This window comes from Haemaphysalis longicornis, unplaced genomic scaffold, assembly GCF_048455015.1.
Source record: "Haemaphysalis longicornis isolate Haplotype H1 unplaced genomic scaffold, Haemaphysalis longicornis Haplotype H1 scaffold_3, whole genome shotgun sequence".
NCBI classification, from domain to species: domain Eukaryota; kingdom Metazoa; phylum Arthropoda; class Arachnida; order Ixodida; family Ixodidae; genus Haemaphysalis; species Haemaphysalis longicornis.
The window spans coordinates 210494620-210508597 of NW_027526335.1; the positions used below are offsets into that span (position 1 = coordinate 210494620).

The following is a 13978-nucleotide window of genomic DNA, read 5'->3' on the forward strand; positions in this document are numbered from 1 at the left end:
CTGTTCGGAGTGCCTCGTCCCTCCCATTACGAAAAAAAAGTGGGAGGGAGAAGAATATACAGACCAGAAAAAGTAAAAAGAACACAAAAAGCCGAATAGAAAACGAAGCAATGAAAACAAAAACAACCTAAAAAGTGGCTTCCGATTGTCCTAGACTGTGTTTTCCTTCAGGGTCGTTGTAAAATGGCTTATCCTTGCAACTAAATGCTGAAGCGGTGTACTGTTTTTTGGGGCAGAGCTTGCGGTAGAAATATATTGCGACAGAAAAAAAAGGGACACAGCTAGACGAGAGCAACAAGAGCAACAACAATGTCAAAATATAACCTAAGGCAGAAAAACTTTAATTAAAGCACGGTTGAAAAAAAAAAAAAGAAAACAAATGTCACTGAGCGGGTTTCGAACCTCCGCCCTTTGAATCAGTAGGCGAATACTTAACCTCCAAGCCACCAAAACGTACACGTTCAGGCCGTAAACCTAGGTGTAAATACTTGAGCTCACATAGTCATGCTAAGCCTCCATTTGAGTGAATTGTTTGCCTGCGTGGATTTGACGCACGGTGCTTTCGTGTGCGTGCGCGCGCGTGTGTGTGTGTGCGCGCTCGCGCGCGCGTGTGTGTGTGTGTGTGTGTGTGTGTGTGTGTGTGTGTGTGCGCGTGTGTTTGCGTATGTCTGCGGGGAATAATTTTTTTATCCGGCCGTTCTGTTTGTGAAAAGCCCACAAACAGTGAATGGTGAATGCTTGGACTGCTTGGACGCTGAACAAAACACAAAACGACATAAAACAGTCAATCTAGATGTAGATGACGATGATAATAACTTCGTTTGTTAATCCATTTTTATTCGCTTTTGAGTAGCAACAACTTACGACAACAAAAGACGTTGTTCGCATCAAGAAAATATACTGCCATTATATATATGTTTGCTATTATCAACTTTAACAAAATACTATAATGGCGTCTGCCTAGTTTGCTTCAGGGGTGATGATGAAGGAAGAAAGTAACTGCTAAAACTCTATGACTGCTAGATAGCCAACTGTAGTAATAAGTCTCGTCTAGGCTAGCATATATGCAGTCATTGTTATAGGTGCGCAAGAAAAGACGTGGTTGGTTCGTTGTGCGTGGTTTTGGTGGTTTGTTTTCGATTTGCTGGTGTTACGTGAATTACTACGTGCTCCTCCTGCCGTAATATTACGTGTTAGTGCTCTTGTGCCACCTGAAACATCGTGAGTGCTGGCAAAGCGTCTGTGTCGTCGCCGTACTGCGCTGCTGTAGCAAACGCACATCGAGGTCGCCATTTGACAAAATACCTGACAAGTTGTGCGTGCCTACGTGAATCAAGAGTCTCTACTGCAAGTTTCAGACTGCGGACGCGACGTGTGAAAAATGCTGCGTGTTCTGCCGTAAGTGATTGTTTATCGTGGTGCATGTTAAAATTTTATTACGCGTTGCCACAGTGCTGTTTTGTTAAACGTGTTGAGTATATTCCTTGGTGTTCGGCTCGCCGCGCTTCTTTTATTGTAAATTACCGGCTGCGTCGGCGCGGTCATAATGAGCTTCCAGGAGCGGCGGCCAGTATGCTGTGTGAGTGATCGACCCCCTTGCCATTGCCGGCAACGAAAATATTATGCTGACGGCCCAGCGGCCGCCGCTTGGCTTGGGTGGATTCGACGCTAAAGCTTGTTGCACGAAAAAAAAAAAAAAGAAAACTGCGTTAATGGTTGTAAAACAAAACGCCCACTCCCCGATTTTTTTTTTAAGAGGCAGTTGACCCACAGTATATTTTTTTTACAGGACTAGGCCGCTTAGCATTGTTCTAACGGGTAGTTTTCGTTTACGGGTAAAGAAATGCAAGGAGGCTGCATTACATTTGTAGTTATAATACGTAAGAGTTGCATATACGTTGAATTTTCAACATTTAAGCATTGCTAGCAACTTTGTAAGTAGTACCACATGCACAAGGTCTTTAGGCAGTGAACATTTGACCAGATAATTGTTTAGACGTCGCAGCTTGAAAACATGCTGTTCCATCCTGCATTGCTGGTGCAGTCACAGGGCAGCTTTCACTGTTTTAATGCAAGAAATTTTTCCACCTTCCTAAGCTCATCCAGCATCGTCATGATCAGACAGAAATTCTTGTGTGGTGTGACATTATTTGTAGCTGGCTTGCATAAATTGTGTTGACCGTAACATGTTGAGCATGGGTTAAACGTGTTGATTCTTACAAATATGCATGTGATGGGGATACAATCACGGTGCGAAAAAGATTAAACAGGGCGTGGGCTTGCCACCGTGCTCCTTCGCCATCCTATTTTTTTCGTTTCGTCAGCATTTCAACTTGCCTACCCCTTGGAGGTATTGCCACGCTGAGACGTTCACCATGTGCCTCAGAGAATTTTAATGGCGCCATGAAGACAAAATACAAGTTTGTGTTATTCGAAAGATTTCGTGTGGTATGGTGCCCCCAGCACTTGTCCAAATGCAAACGATGCTTTATTCACTGGGAAATTCATTAATTGAAGCTAAAATTTTGGTTTTCCCGCTAAATCGTGCATTTTCAGGGTCTGCAATGACATCACAGGAACCGACCGCTCTGCAGCCGATTGGGAAACCTTCTTTACCGTTAGTTAACCTAGATGGTGCCACCATACCGTGGCAAGCCGCTTTCTGCTTTTGTTTTGTTTTTACCGTATTTAAACGTGGCTTGTTTTTGTTCAGCGAGAAAATAATCGTTTCGTGAAACATAGTGCTCGCTCCACAAATATGGTCACGTAAGACACCGTTGCTTGTGTCAATCGGCCATTGTTGTCCGAGACAACCCCAAAGCCCCGCAGTCCTGTGCAGCTAAACCAAGCATAGTGCGCGCAGTACCAACAGCAGTACGCATCGGTACTTCTATGCTTACGTGTGCTTTCCTAACCTTTACTGTTGGTCCCACCATTCTTACTACTGTAAAAAGAATGTGCCCTAAATTTAAGCGCAAATAGTTCATTCGGCAAGCTTATAGCCTCTGCCTAATTCGCGTTTGCTGTTGCCGCCCTCCGCTAACTGCAGAGCTGGCTGGTATGACATAGGTTCTGTTGCGGGAAATGAGCTAGTGGGTCGCATGGCCATTTCCTTTGTTCCTAATTTGTAGCTTATTTGAGTGGAGTTTATGTTAAAAATGGTGTCAGCATGATTCTAGCAACGGAATCCTTTGAATGAACCAAACTTGTGTTTTCTCTTCATGGCTCCTTTAAAAGCCGTAACCACGTTTCGCACCCTCTGGACCAGAGAATGTGCTTGCACAGTGGAAATCTGGGGCCACAGATTTCTACCACCTAGGGATATTTAATAGGCTTAGTTTAACATTAATTCAGTGTAAGGATGCTTCTGTTCCTTTAAAGTATGGCTGAAAGCCTTGTAAGGATTGTCATGTATGTACAGTGCTCACGGATTGAAACGCGACACTGCAAGCGCGTGGCCTGCACTACATGCAGCGCCGCCAGTGGACGCCCGTGGAAGCTAGGTGTTGCATTGTGGTATACCACGAGGATGAGAGTGTTTTGACCATAAGCTTGCTGCTTCCGGTTGCCAATAAGCGGGGCAGTGGTTCCCCGCAGCGACAGCGGTGCGCTGTCAGCGACAGCGGCGTCCATGGACGGCGCTGCATGTATTGGCGGCCACGCGCTCGCAGTGTTGCGTTTCAATCAGTGAGCACTGTACTTATTTTTTAGCTTGAAACAACTGAAGGTGCCTTTTTTGCACCTACAAAAAAGAAATTCTGTCATGTCCTGTCAGAGCGAGTATTTCACGGCATTATACCGCATATTTACGGCTTGTTTACTACTTAAACTTTCATTTTTTACAGGGCCAGGTGTTTGACATGGAGGATGTACGTTGTGAGCTACCAGAAGAATTGGCTGCCTCCTGTTTCTATCTATCCTGCACGACCTGTAAGTGGAGTTCATTACGGCTGTGAAATGCATGAAAATCTCGATTTTGAAGGCTGAGAGAACATGAAAACATAGAAAACCATTGTGGCATTCTTGTGGTACCTTAGTGATATTAGGACATAAGAACATTGCAGAGATGGGGCAAAAAATAAGGAACCGATGAGGGTGAGAAACTTCCTGGTACCTTTCTTATTTTTTTTGTCGCATCAGGGCTGCGTCCTTGCTCCATGAATTAATTAATAACGACTTTGTCACCCTTGTTCACTGTGGTAGCTGCGTGGTGCCCACAGACAGTGTGTGGGGATTTTTCTTCTACCGCCTGTTACAGATGAACTAGATCTTTAGACTTCTACTCAAAAGTCATATTATGGATTACATTACATGAGTGAAACAATTCCATGCACCCAGAAATAGAATTTAGGTGAATTCACTTCAATGTCCTAGATGCAACTTGTGCCTAGCAGTGAAAAGGGTGTATTGCGTGCCTTTTTGCCACTGTGTTTCATGTAGTGTAATGAGTCTCACTGGCCATCGTAGCCCCCCCCCCCCCCTTCTTTCGAACAGCTATTTACTCTAGCAAATATAATGATGGTCCTAATTGTAGAAGGGTACCCGCCGCGGTGGCTCAGTGGCTGAGGCGTTGCGCTGCTGAGCACGAGGTCGCGGGTTCGATTCCTGGCTGCGGCGGCTGCTTTTCTGATGGAGGCGAAAAGCAAAAACGCCTGTGTGTACGAGATTTCGGCGCACAATAAAGATCCCCAGGTGGTCAAAATTAATCGTTGGCGAATTGAATGCTGCAGGGTTTCTTTTGCACTCATTCATTTAGATCGAGAACATTTTCAATAAAAAACAGGAAAAGCTAGGATAGGGATCGCAAAGCAACACCCTTTCCATATCAAACAGGACTGCTGGTGCAGCATACAAAGGAAAAAGGGGAAAAAGACGGTTCCCTTAAAAAAGGATAAGATTGCAGGGTGTGGCCAGGTGCTTGTAACAAAATATTTTGTAAACAAATCAAATGGCATGGTTGGGGGAAATATTATGATGTTTATAGTAGGAAAAACCTGCATTATTTCCAAACAGTATGAATGCTCTTTGTGCAAACATATGCAAAAATGCTTGTGTGTTTTTAGCATTTGAGTGCACGTTACAGAGTAGTCAGCTCAAGTTACTGCGGTAGCTTTCCTCATTGCTGGTAAGCATAAACCCTGAAATTAAATTTGCTGTATTCGACCGCTTTAACCCTTTCACTGTCACTGATGTCCTGGTTTGTCTTCGAATTTCTCCTCCACGGTGTCACTGACATACTGGTGCGTTTTCTGTTGTGCGTTGAAAAATTCGTGCCATGGTGCAAAGTTGGCGCACCTGCACTGTTTGTGCTATCTGTCAAATCTTTCTAGTAGCCTGTATTTTCACAAAGTACAGAGCGACCACGCCCAGCTTTCGCTGCTTGGGGGTCACTCGTGCACTGTACATCTGTTGGGATGAGTGACCACGTGGCACGCGTGCAATGATGGGGGCAAGTGGGCTATCCACCACGTTTTTCTAGGGTTGTTTTTTATTTCTGTTCCCGTGTCTGCTACCCATCGACACAAGGAAATATAAAAAGTGAGGAGCCAACCTAGAGGTTGGTCAGTTCATGGTGATGTACAGTCGTGAGCTGAAGTAAACGGACCACGGGAGCGGTGGCCAAAACTAATCGCTGCGCCGTCTGGTTGCGCGGCGTATGTTGTCGAGACCGCGCACAGCGCAGGCGCGGCCTAGCAGTACAGCACACATGCCGCTATCGCTCGCTGCTTCGCGATTGTCTCACGCTCGGATAAATTGACGCCAGGGGAGCCGCGCTGCCCTTTTACTGCCTGCGGGTCACACACCTTCAGTGGAAATGGCGCGCTGGCGCAATCGGCGGCAACGCGGCTCCGCTGGCAGAGTTGGCGCGCTGGTGATTATCTCGGGCTTCAGGCTTTTTCTTTTTTTGCAATCCCCCCCCCCCCACCATCATATATTGAAGCAGAAAATAAAGCAGACAAAAATCATTGGACACTCGAAGAACACAACACCATCTTTGTCGGTTTTGAGGATACATGCGAAATCACAGCCTCCCGAGAATATCAGCGAACTGGGAAAATTATCGATGCTAACCTTACATGCCAAGGTTTTGAAAAATGCTGCTGTGTTTAGGTATGTACTGCATTGCTTTATGAAACTTCGTTTGCCGCATGCGGCATATGTGCCATTTCGCAATTGCTCGGGAAAATCCAGCTTCGCAATTTTTCAAGTTCGAGGCACCGACACATACATTTTATGTTCAAAAACTATATTGCGATATGAGATACCATTGAACCACGCCTTCAATTCCCAGCGACTATCGAACTGCATGCAAACTACATTTTTCGATTAGATTTATTTGCACCTGAAAACATTATTGACAGTTCTTGCGCACTTCTGTGCCATGAGTTGAAATTGAAGGATTTGATCAAAAGAGGGTCGTTCAGTCGACGATTGAAGATAAAAAGATTACTAGCTTATGGTCGACGACATGCGGCAAACAAACGACGGTATACTTCAAAACAGCCAAGTTTATTTACACGTAATATTTTACAAAGCATTGCACAGGGCTATCGTTCATAGATGGGGGTCCGCAGACAAAAAGAGGAACGTGGGAGAAGAGGAACTCCGTGGGTCCCTCCGCGATACTCCCAAGTTCTTTTTTTTTTCCAAACCCTGCCACGAACTAAAAAAAGTGGATTTGCCGCATGACATACTAGAATAACGCCACCGCACAGCACAAATTTTAAAGCTGGCTTTTTGCACAACGGTTAAATTATGCAGAAAAGCCACACCCAAAGGGCGTTCATAGAGATATGTGTATGAGCGACTTTGGCTGCAAGGGTTAATTGTGCGACAATAGGACACGTATCAACATAATTCATCGTGGGGTCCCTCACCACTTTTGCAAGCCCAGAAGGAGTCTTTGGCACGCTACCAGCCGAGTACCACTGGCATAAAAAATCAGAGGTCGGGCAAATCCCAAGACCTGCGGGCACCCCTTTCCTTCACCACGCGATAATCTTTATTTAATTACAAAAGTCCCGCCTCCCAAAGAGACGTCTCAACGGAGAGTGAGGAGGACCTATCAATTAGCCAATACTATAGGCCACTGAGCGGCCACAAAAACAGTCAATTGTTGTTGTGTACACAAATAGCTATGGGACCCAACTCTGTCACTCTCAGGCAGAAACTCGAAACTCGAAAAACACGAACACGAAACACGAACTCCAACAAACAACAAGACAGCAGATATCAACTGAGAAACTTCATCACTTAACAAAAAAGAACCCTCCTGCTTTTTGAATAAACAAAGGCTACGAGCCCAACGCAGCCACAGCACGCTATGTGTGGCATCGTAACACCATTGCCACTTATCAGGTGAGTCGCATCGTTTTCAATGATAGGGCGGTGCCCGGCAGTGTTGCCCGGCAGCCCGGCGTGATTCCCCTGGCGTCAATTTATCGGAGCGTGAGACAATCGCGAAGCAGCGAGCGATAGCGTCATGTGTGCTGTACTGCTAGGCCGCGCCTGCGCTGTGTGCGATCTCGACAGCAGGCGCCGCGCAACCAGACGGCGCAGCGATTAGTTTTGGCCACCGCTCCCGTGGTCCGTTTACTTCAGCTCACGACTGTACATTTTGCTTTTTGTAAGCAAGCACAGACAAACAAACTAGACAATGCAAGTGCTGTCTCGTAAACGAAATGCACAATAAAACTGCTGCCTTTATAGGTTCAAAAGAACGCGTAGACACAAGCAACTACTCATGATGACGACTGATCAATGCCTGTCTTAGCATGTTCATGCAATTTTATGTTGCCTTCCCTCCCCCCACCCATATTGCTTTGTTCCCACAGTGCTGCTGCAATAATCTCATCTCAAATGTTCTTGCGAGGCTGTATAAATGCCCGTCATGAGGAGGCCATGAATCTAAACAGTACTTAGTTCTGGGTTGTGTTGCCTATGTAACAGTATGTCATATTTGATGTTCGTAAGCTCATTAGTTAATTTATGTGGTCTAAATTTTGTGGCTAATTTTGCAACCTAGAAGTTATACCTTCTCTTTGAGGACACTTGGTTCAGTTTTGTATGGGAACACTCCTTTATATTTATAAGCATAACCAGAAAATGTTTGAGACGTGTTTGTTTAAACCCCTTCATATGCGATCAATGCGTTTATAATTTCAGGTTCAAGCGTGGCAGTGGCTATCCCGTCCTGTGAGGGGTAAAGATGAGGCGACACCTGGTGTGGCAGGCGGCAGCAGCACGTATGGATCCAACCTGAATAAAATAGTCAGGTTTGCAAGAGTCGTGTGATTCATGTGATTTTCGTCAGCTTGCTCTTAAAGAAACAGCTGCAGCATGAAACAGTGACTGTGGAGCTGGCTGACATTTTCTACATGCAGCTGGCTGTGGGGCGCTGTTATTTGACAGCATGCAAAGGGCACTCAAAAGGTGGAAGCTTGGGGGATACGTAGAGGACGGAAACATAAAGGATTCTTGGAGGACGCAGAAAGTCGGTGGCGAAATTTCAATACAGGGGACACACAAGGGACGAATGCGGTCTGTTGCCTTCAAGACATATAGGGGACACACAAAGGCCGTATGGTGTCTGTGTTGCCTTTGGGAGATAGACTGGACGCATGGAGGACGGAAACACACGGGACACTTGGAGTACGCAGAAAGTCGGTGGCGAAATTCCAACACAGAGGAAACACACAGGACGCACGCAGTCTGTTTCCTTCGGGACGCAGACTGTCTTTTGACTGGACATAGAAATTTTCATAAGGGTGAACATTGATGCGATCGACAGTGGCGTGTTCAGAACGTACTTTCGGTTTGAAAAGGACGATGTACCCAGGCTACAGAGAGTCTTGTGCATACCTGACAAGGTAACAACTCCGCAGAGGGTGTCAGTTCCCGGCGACGAGGCCCTTTGCATCATGCTAAGAAGACTAGCCTACCCAAACCGGCTGCGCGATCTGGAACACCTTTTCGCCCGACACAGCTCGACCATATCGTCATTGACGAACGAAGTGCTCAGGCACATCGAGGACAACTTCTTCCACCTTCTGGACGACGTTAATAACCACACGTGGCTGAACCTCGACACCCTAGAAAAGTTCTCACAGGCAAGCGAGAATAATTAGAGTTGTACGTTTGCAATTACAACTTTCTGACATATTCGTTCGTTATTTTTTCAGGCCGTTCACGCGAAAGGTGCCCCGCTGACAAATTGCTGGGCCTTCATCGATGGCACGGCGCGGCCAATATGTCGACCAACAAGGAACCAGAAAGTGTACTTCAGCGGCCACAAGAGAGTCCACGCCCTGAAGTACCAAGCTATAATGTGCCCACATGGCATAATCTTCCAGTTGGACGGATCATACCCCGGCAGCAAACACGATTCAGGCGAGTAAATGACAAGCACAGCTGGTGGATCAAACCGGTGCTGAACGTCACTCGCCTCCTCTTTCCCTGCTAGGAACGGGCGCAGCTCCAGCTAATTGTAATTTATTCTTTCAGGTAACTTTGGAAACAGCGCCGCATATACGAAGCTACAAAACCTCGTTCAAGGTCACGACTACTGCATCTACGGGGACCGTGCCTACCCGTTGCGGCGCCTTCTGCTCAAGCCCTATGGCGGAGCTCTCTTGACTCCTGAACAATGTGCTTTCAACAAAGCCATGAGTAGTGTGAGGCAGGCTGTGGAGTGGGGTTTTGGAAAAATTGTGGGACTGTCTGCCTTCGTAGACATCAAAAAAAAACCAGAAGCTCTACCGGCAGAATCTGCCGCGCATTTATAAGGCCAGCGCACTACTCGCAAACTGTCATACCTGCTTGTACGATTCCCAGGTATCGCAGTACTTCGGCCTTGAACCACCATGCTTGAAGTTTACCTTGCCCGCAAATAGTGTTGTACAACCACACACAGTTATCGAAACAAAGTTTGTTGGCGAGCCATGCTTTAGAATTATCGTGTGGCTGTCATTTGCTGTACTAAATGTACGCTACTTGTTATGACACTCTAGTGAATGAAATCTGCCGAGCGAAAAGTGCAAAAAACTGACATTCCTGTGTTTCTTCGTATGGAGGATTTGGGATTTCGTTTTGTTACACGCGTTTCCGCTATACTGTGTTAAATGCCATAACATTACTGGCAGTGTCATCTAATTTCCCATGCATGTAAGTCCCCTCTGTACAGTGCGAAATGTGTGTACAGTGTCGACGTATCCCTACACTTGGGCCTTGAACCACCAGTTCTCGAGGTTTGCTTTGCCCCACGGTAATGTTCCATGACAAGCAGCTTCGAAAACAAAGACTTTATTGAAGAATTGCATACCGTATGGTGTTGTCAGGTTTCCACTTGACGCTGGATCCTTTCGCACTACAAAAAAATAACAGATGACAGATGCAGTGAAGACGACAATTTATCAAAGAATTAAGATTCTCTTACCTGAGGACTTCTAGGTACAACACGACAGTATCTCATTTTCAATGAAATTACCCGTATTGTTCCGGCAAGACATACACTTCCATACATTTGAAAAGCAGTTTTCAAAACTTAACCAGCCGAACGTGTTTTTGCTGGAACTACCCGTATTAGACCCCTCGGCGCAAGAAAAATGCTGGTGCGCAGTGATGTCTTGCCGTTACCTCCTAATAAATAAATAATCTACAACCTTAGGCGTCCTCGAGGCTGAACCATTGCATTTTAAATAAAGTTGTATTTGAGTTTACGTGTAGGAAATGTGATCCCACTGGAGATGTTTCTCTACTTACGTATTGTGGGGGTGTTGTCTTATTTGTTGTGGTGCTGCGCCAATTTGGTGGTTTGTTCATGAAGCATTTTTTTTTATCTCGTCGAGTAGGCTCTCCCGTTCGCCTCTCCAGCGTTAAACTTCGAAGCGGTGCGTCTCTTCGTCCAGGGCCAATCTCCGCTCGTCCAGTGCCAGACGACGCTCCTCGTTGCGAACTTTCATTTTTTCGATTTCTAGCTCCCTGGAGCGCAAATCTAGTTCGTTTTTTTTCTCTTTGGGCTAGCAGCTGCAGCCCGAGACTTTGCAAGCCTCTTATTCGTGTGAAGGCAAAAAAATTTCGGCATTCAGTTAATGCGAGTTTATGCACTGTAGCGGACGTTGTTGCGTAATTGTGTAACAACAAGCAAAGAACACGATCTCCATAATCAGAAGTAACACATAGCCGTTGTAAAACCCGCAACTATGCTGCATTTGAGTGTTTAATTGCCTAAGTTTTAGATGCTTGCTGTGAATTCTGTCAAAACCTGCTGTGAAATCTGTTGAAGTTTTATGTCTGAAAGATGCATTAGGGAGGTGGTGACGGAACGGAAACCAGCGAAAAGGACGCAAAACACGAGGAAAGACGAGACAACACAACGCTGGCTCTCGTCTCTCCTCGTGTTTTGCGTCCTTTTCGCTGGTTTCCGTTCCCTCGACATGTACCAAGTGGCTCAGCAAGCTGCACTTCTACAGGGAGCTGGTGGTTTCGGTGAAATGTGTGCCTACTTAACATTTGCCTTGTTCATTGCCCTTCTTGCTGTGGAGATTTTTTCAGTGCACATGTAAGGGAACTGAATGCATGTGATTCAGAAAAATTTAGAAACAGTCACAAAACAGCACCACAGTTTTTATAACAGTGAGCACACGGAAGGTCGACTTGTCTACACTAAAGGACAGAAATACATAAACTGTGACTGATTACTGCATTTACTTTCTCAGGGGTGGCTTGGTGGGCTAGTTAGTGTAGCATCTTGAAAGATGCTTGCCACCCTCGTTGCTCCAGATATTCTACTTATTTTCTTCGAGAACATAAGACTGTTGTTTGGGACTACTTAGCTTCGTACAGTAAAAAGTGTGCTTTTGCTCCGCTATGCAGAGTGCGCAGTGGTTTCCAGTGCAAACGACAAGCATACAGGGGAAGGTTCTCTTGGCCTTCACAGTGGATGTTTTAGAGTCTGAATAAAAGATCAGTTGCAGTTCACCGCTTTCTGTTGCCTTTTCTTGCTTGAGTGTCCTCGTCTACATGCACTGTTAACCCTTTTAGGATGCATTCACTGGCGTCTTCTTATGATGCTCTCCTGCATATCGCTCTGCTATGTAGAAGTAGTGTATAAACCTTTCTCCACACTTCCCTTTACTCGTGCCTGGGAGGGCGTGCTGCACACTTGCAGGTTGGCGCCGCTGTTTCTCTTGCCCCGGTTCAGCACTAGGGCTGGCAGCAGATGGCAGGTATACGCTCTGCAACAGCTCGGCAGCAGAACCTGCTTTCAATTAATAAGAGAAAAGAGAAGACAGCACAACAGTAGGCGTCATCAACTAACCGAGCGCGCCGTCGCCTGTGCCGTCGTCTGAGAGCGTCACCCCCGGCAGCTCGTCCGTGTTTACCGGGGGCTCCGCTCCCAACCTCCGCCTTCGCGCCGCGCAGGCGGCACCTCTGGGAGCAATCCTGGGCTCGTACTTCACACTTTCGCAAAAATCCCACAAGTCCTGCAGGATCTCCTCCTTTTCAGAGTACTGCTCCTCTGTACCCGACCTGAATAGGCAAAGGGACGATCGTCAGATAAACATGCGCGCCAGCTAACAGCGATAAAACAGCGCCAGAAAAACGAGACGAGAAAGCGGAACACAAGACTGTCGCTGGGGGTTGGCCTGAAATCATTACGTGCAGAATGAACAAATATACTCACTTTTTAAGGTTCTTGGCGTCCTGCCGCTTCCAGTATCCCAGCAAAATATCTACACGATCTTTTATTCCTCTTAGGGTGACCTCCCGGCCCACCGCCCGATTCACCGCAGCGAGAACATGCACCCACTTGATGTCATCGCCAAACGGCTTCGCCGCGGCCACCTCCCGAAGAAGACAGAGGTCCTCGTGTGCACTGAAGCACCTCCGGGGCTTTTTAGCTGGTTGCATTCCTGTTTCAGAAGCGTTCGCGCGGGATATTGACGCGACCACGGCCGGCGACGCGACACCGCGAGCGTTGGAGGCAGCCATTTTGGATAACTATGGTCGCTCGCCCGGCCGCCGCTGCGCGCTGCGCTGGGATGACGAAACGAGCGGGCGAGCGCGCAGCGCCGTAAATCCGCTCGCCGCCTCAGCGTACTGGCGCATGCGCAGTGGCGTTTCCGCTGGTCCGCTCCGCTGCGCTTCCCGCTGGCCCGCTCTGCTAAAACTCTCTATTGACAGCACGCCGGTGACCATAGAACGCGAGAGGTGGGCCGTGAAGCCAGATGCACTGCCAGCATTTTTCTTGGAGAACCAACCGGAATCCGAAAGTGCCAATTGGTGCGTTCTGCAAAATCCGGCGGGAGATGGGCTGTCAGTGCAAGGTGCTCCCGCTTTAGAAGACCATCTAATGACCACCGAAGCTGACTCTGCACTTTCAACTGATAACAAGCTTACAGGACTGCAGGCCAAAATAGCCCAGCTAACTGAACTGCATGGGTGGCGCATAAAGACCTTGGACACGGAAACTGGTGCCCTTTGCAGACTTTCAATTCAAAACTCTGTACTTGCAGTTGAAAAAGCTTTTGTTATGCCAAATAGCGGGCCTGCTGTCATAAATTTTGGAAGGAGGGTAGTACCACATCATGGGTTACCTTGTTCTGGCAAAGCCACAGACATGCAAGGTGTTGTCAATTTGTTACGCTGCTTGGACAAGCGAAATACTTGTATCGGGTATGCTAAAAGCAGTATTGCAAAGAAGAGGGCATGTGCACATTGCGACATTTTGTACAGCAAGACGTGCACAGGAGCAACCCGCGGCAAAATGTGCCTGCAGCGCAAAATTACAAAAAAGGACATGAATAAGGCACGTCGTCAAAAGCTGCCTAGACATTTACTTGCGAGGGAAACCCTCCAACAAAGATTTGCCCGAGCAAAAGCGGCCAAGCAAAAAACAGCAGCCACGAAATTTTCCAAGAAAAAGTCAGTTGTAACAGGTGGTACAAAAGCCATCGAAAGCATTGTGGAATTTCTC

General features: G+C 46.8%; 1 protein-coding gene and 1 long non-coding RNA gene across 2 annotated transcripts; one reads left to right on the top strand and one right to left on the bottom strand.

Moving 5' to 3' along the window:
- Positions 1 to 1061: 1061 nt before the first annotated feature.
- On the top strand, positions 1062 to 8766 carry LOC144173679 (uncharacterized). Its single transcript, XR_013323358.1, has 3 exons — positions 1062 to 1398; positions 3846 to 3930; positions 8167 to 8766. It is a non-coding gene; the product is annotated as an uncharacterized LOC144173679 (long non-coding RNA).
- A 3213-nt stretch (positions 8767 to 11979) lies between these two features.
- LOC144173680 (uncharacterized) lies at positions 11980 to 13177 on the bottom strand. Its single transcript, XM_077702004.1, has 3 exons — positions 12686 to 13177; positions 12320 to 12531; positions 11980 to 12259 (listed from the first exon to the last, which is right to left on the bottom strand). The coding sequence occupies exons 1-3, from the start codon at positions 12991 to 12993 to the stop codon at positions 12039 to 12041; spliced, it is 741 nt and encodes a 246-aa protein (XP_077558130.1). The 5' UTR covers positions 12994 to 13177; the 3' UTR covers positions 11980 to 12038.
- Between the last annotated feature and the right edge of the window lie 801 nt (positions 13178 to 13978).

What these genes read in the sequence shown, in the direction of transcription:
- LOC144173680 (XM_077702004.1), bottom strand. Translation starts at nt 12,993, where the DNA reads ATGGCTGCCTCCAACGCTCGCGGTGTCGCGTCGCCGGCCGTGGTCGCG. An exon ending in GACGCCAAGAACCTTAAAAA is followed by an intron (nt 12,532 to 12,685) that starts GTGAGTATATTT and finishes TTGCCTATTCAG; the next exon opens with GTCGGGTACAGAGGAGCAGT. An exon ending in CACAGGCGACGGCGCGCTCG is followed by an intron (nt 12,260 to 12,319) that starts GTTAGTTGATGA and finishes AATTGAAAGCAG; the next exon opens with GTTCTGCTGCCGAGCTGTTG.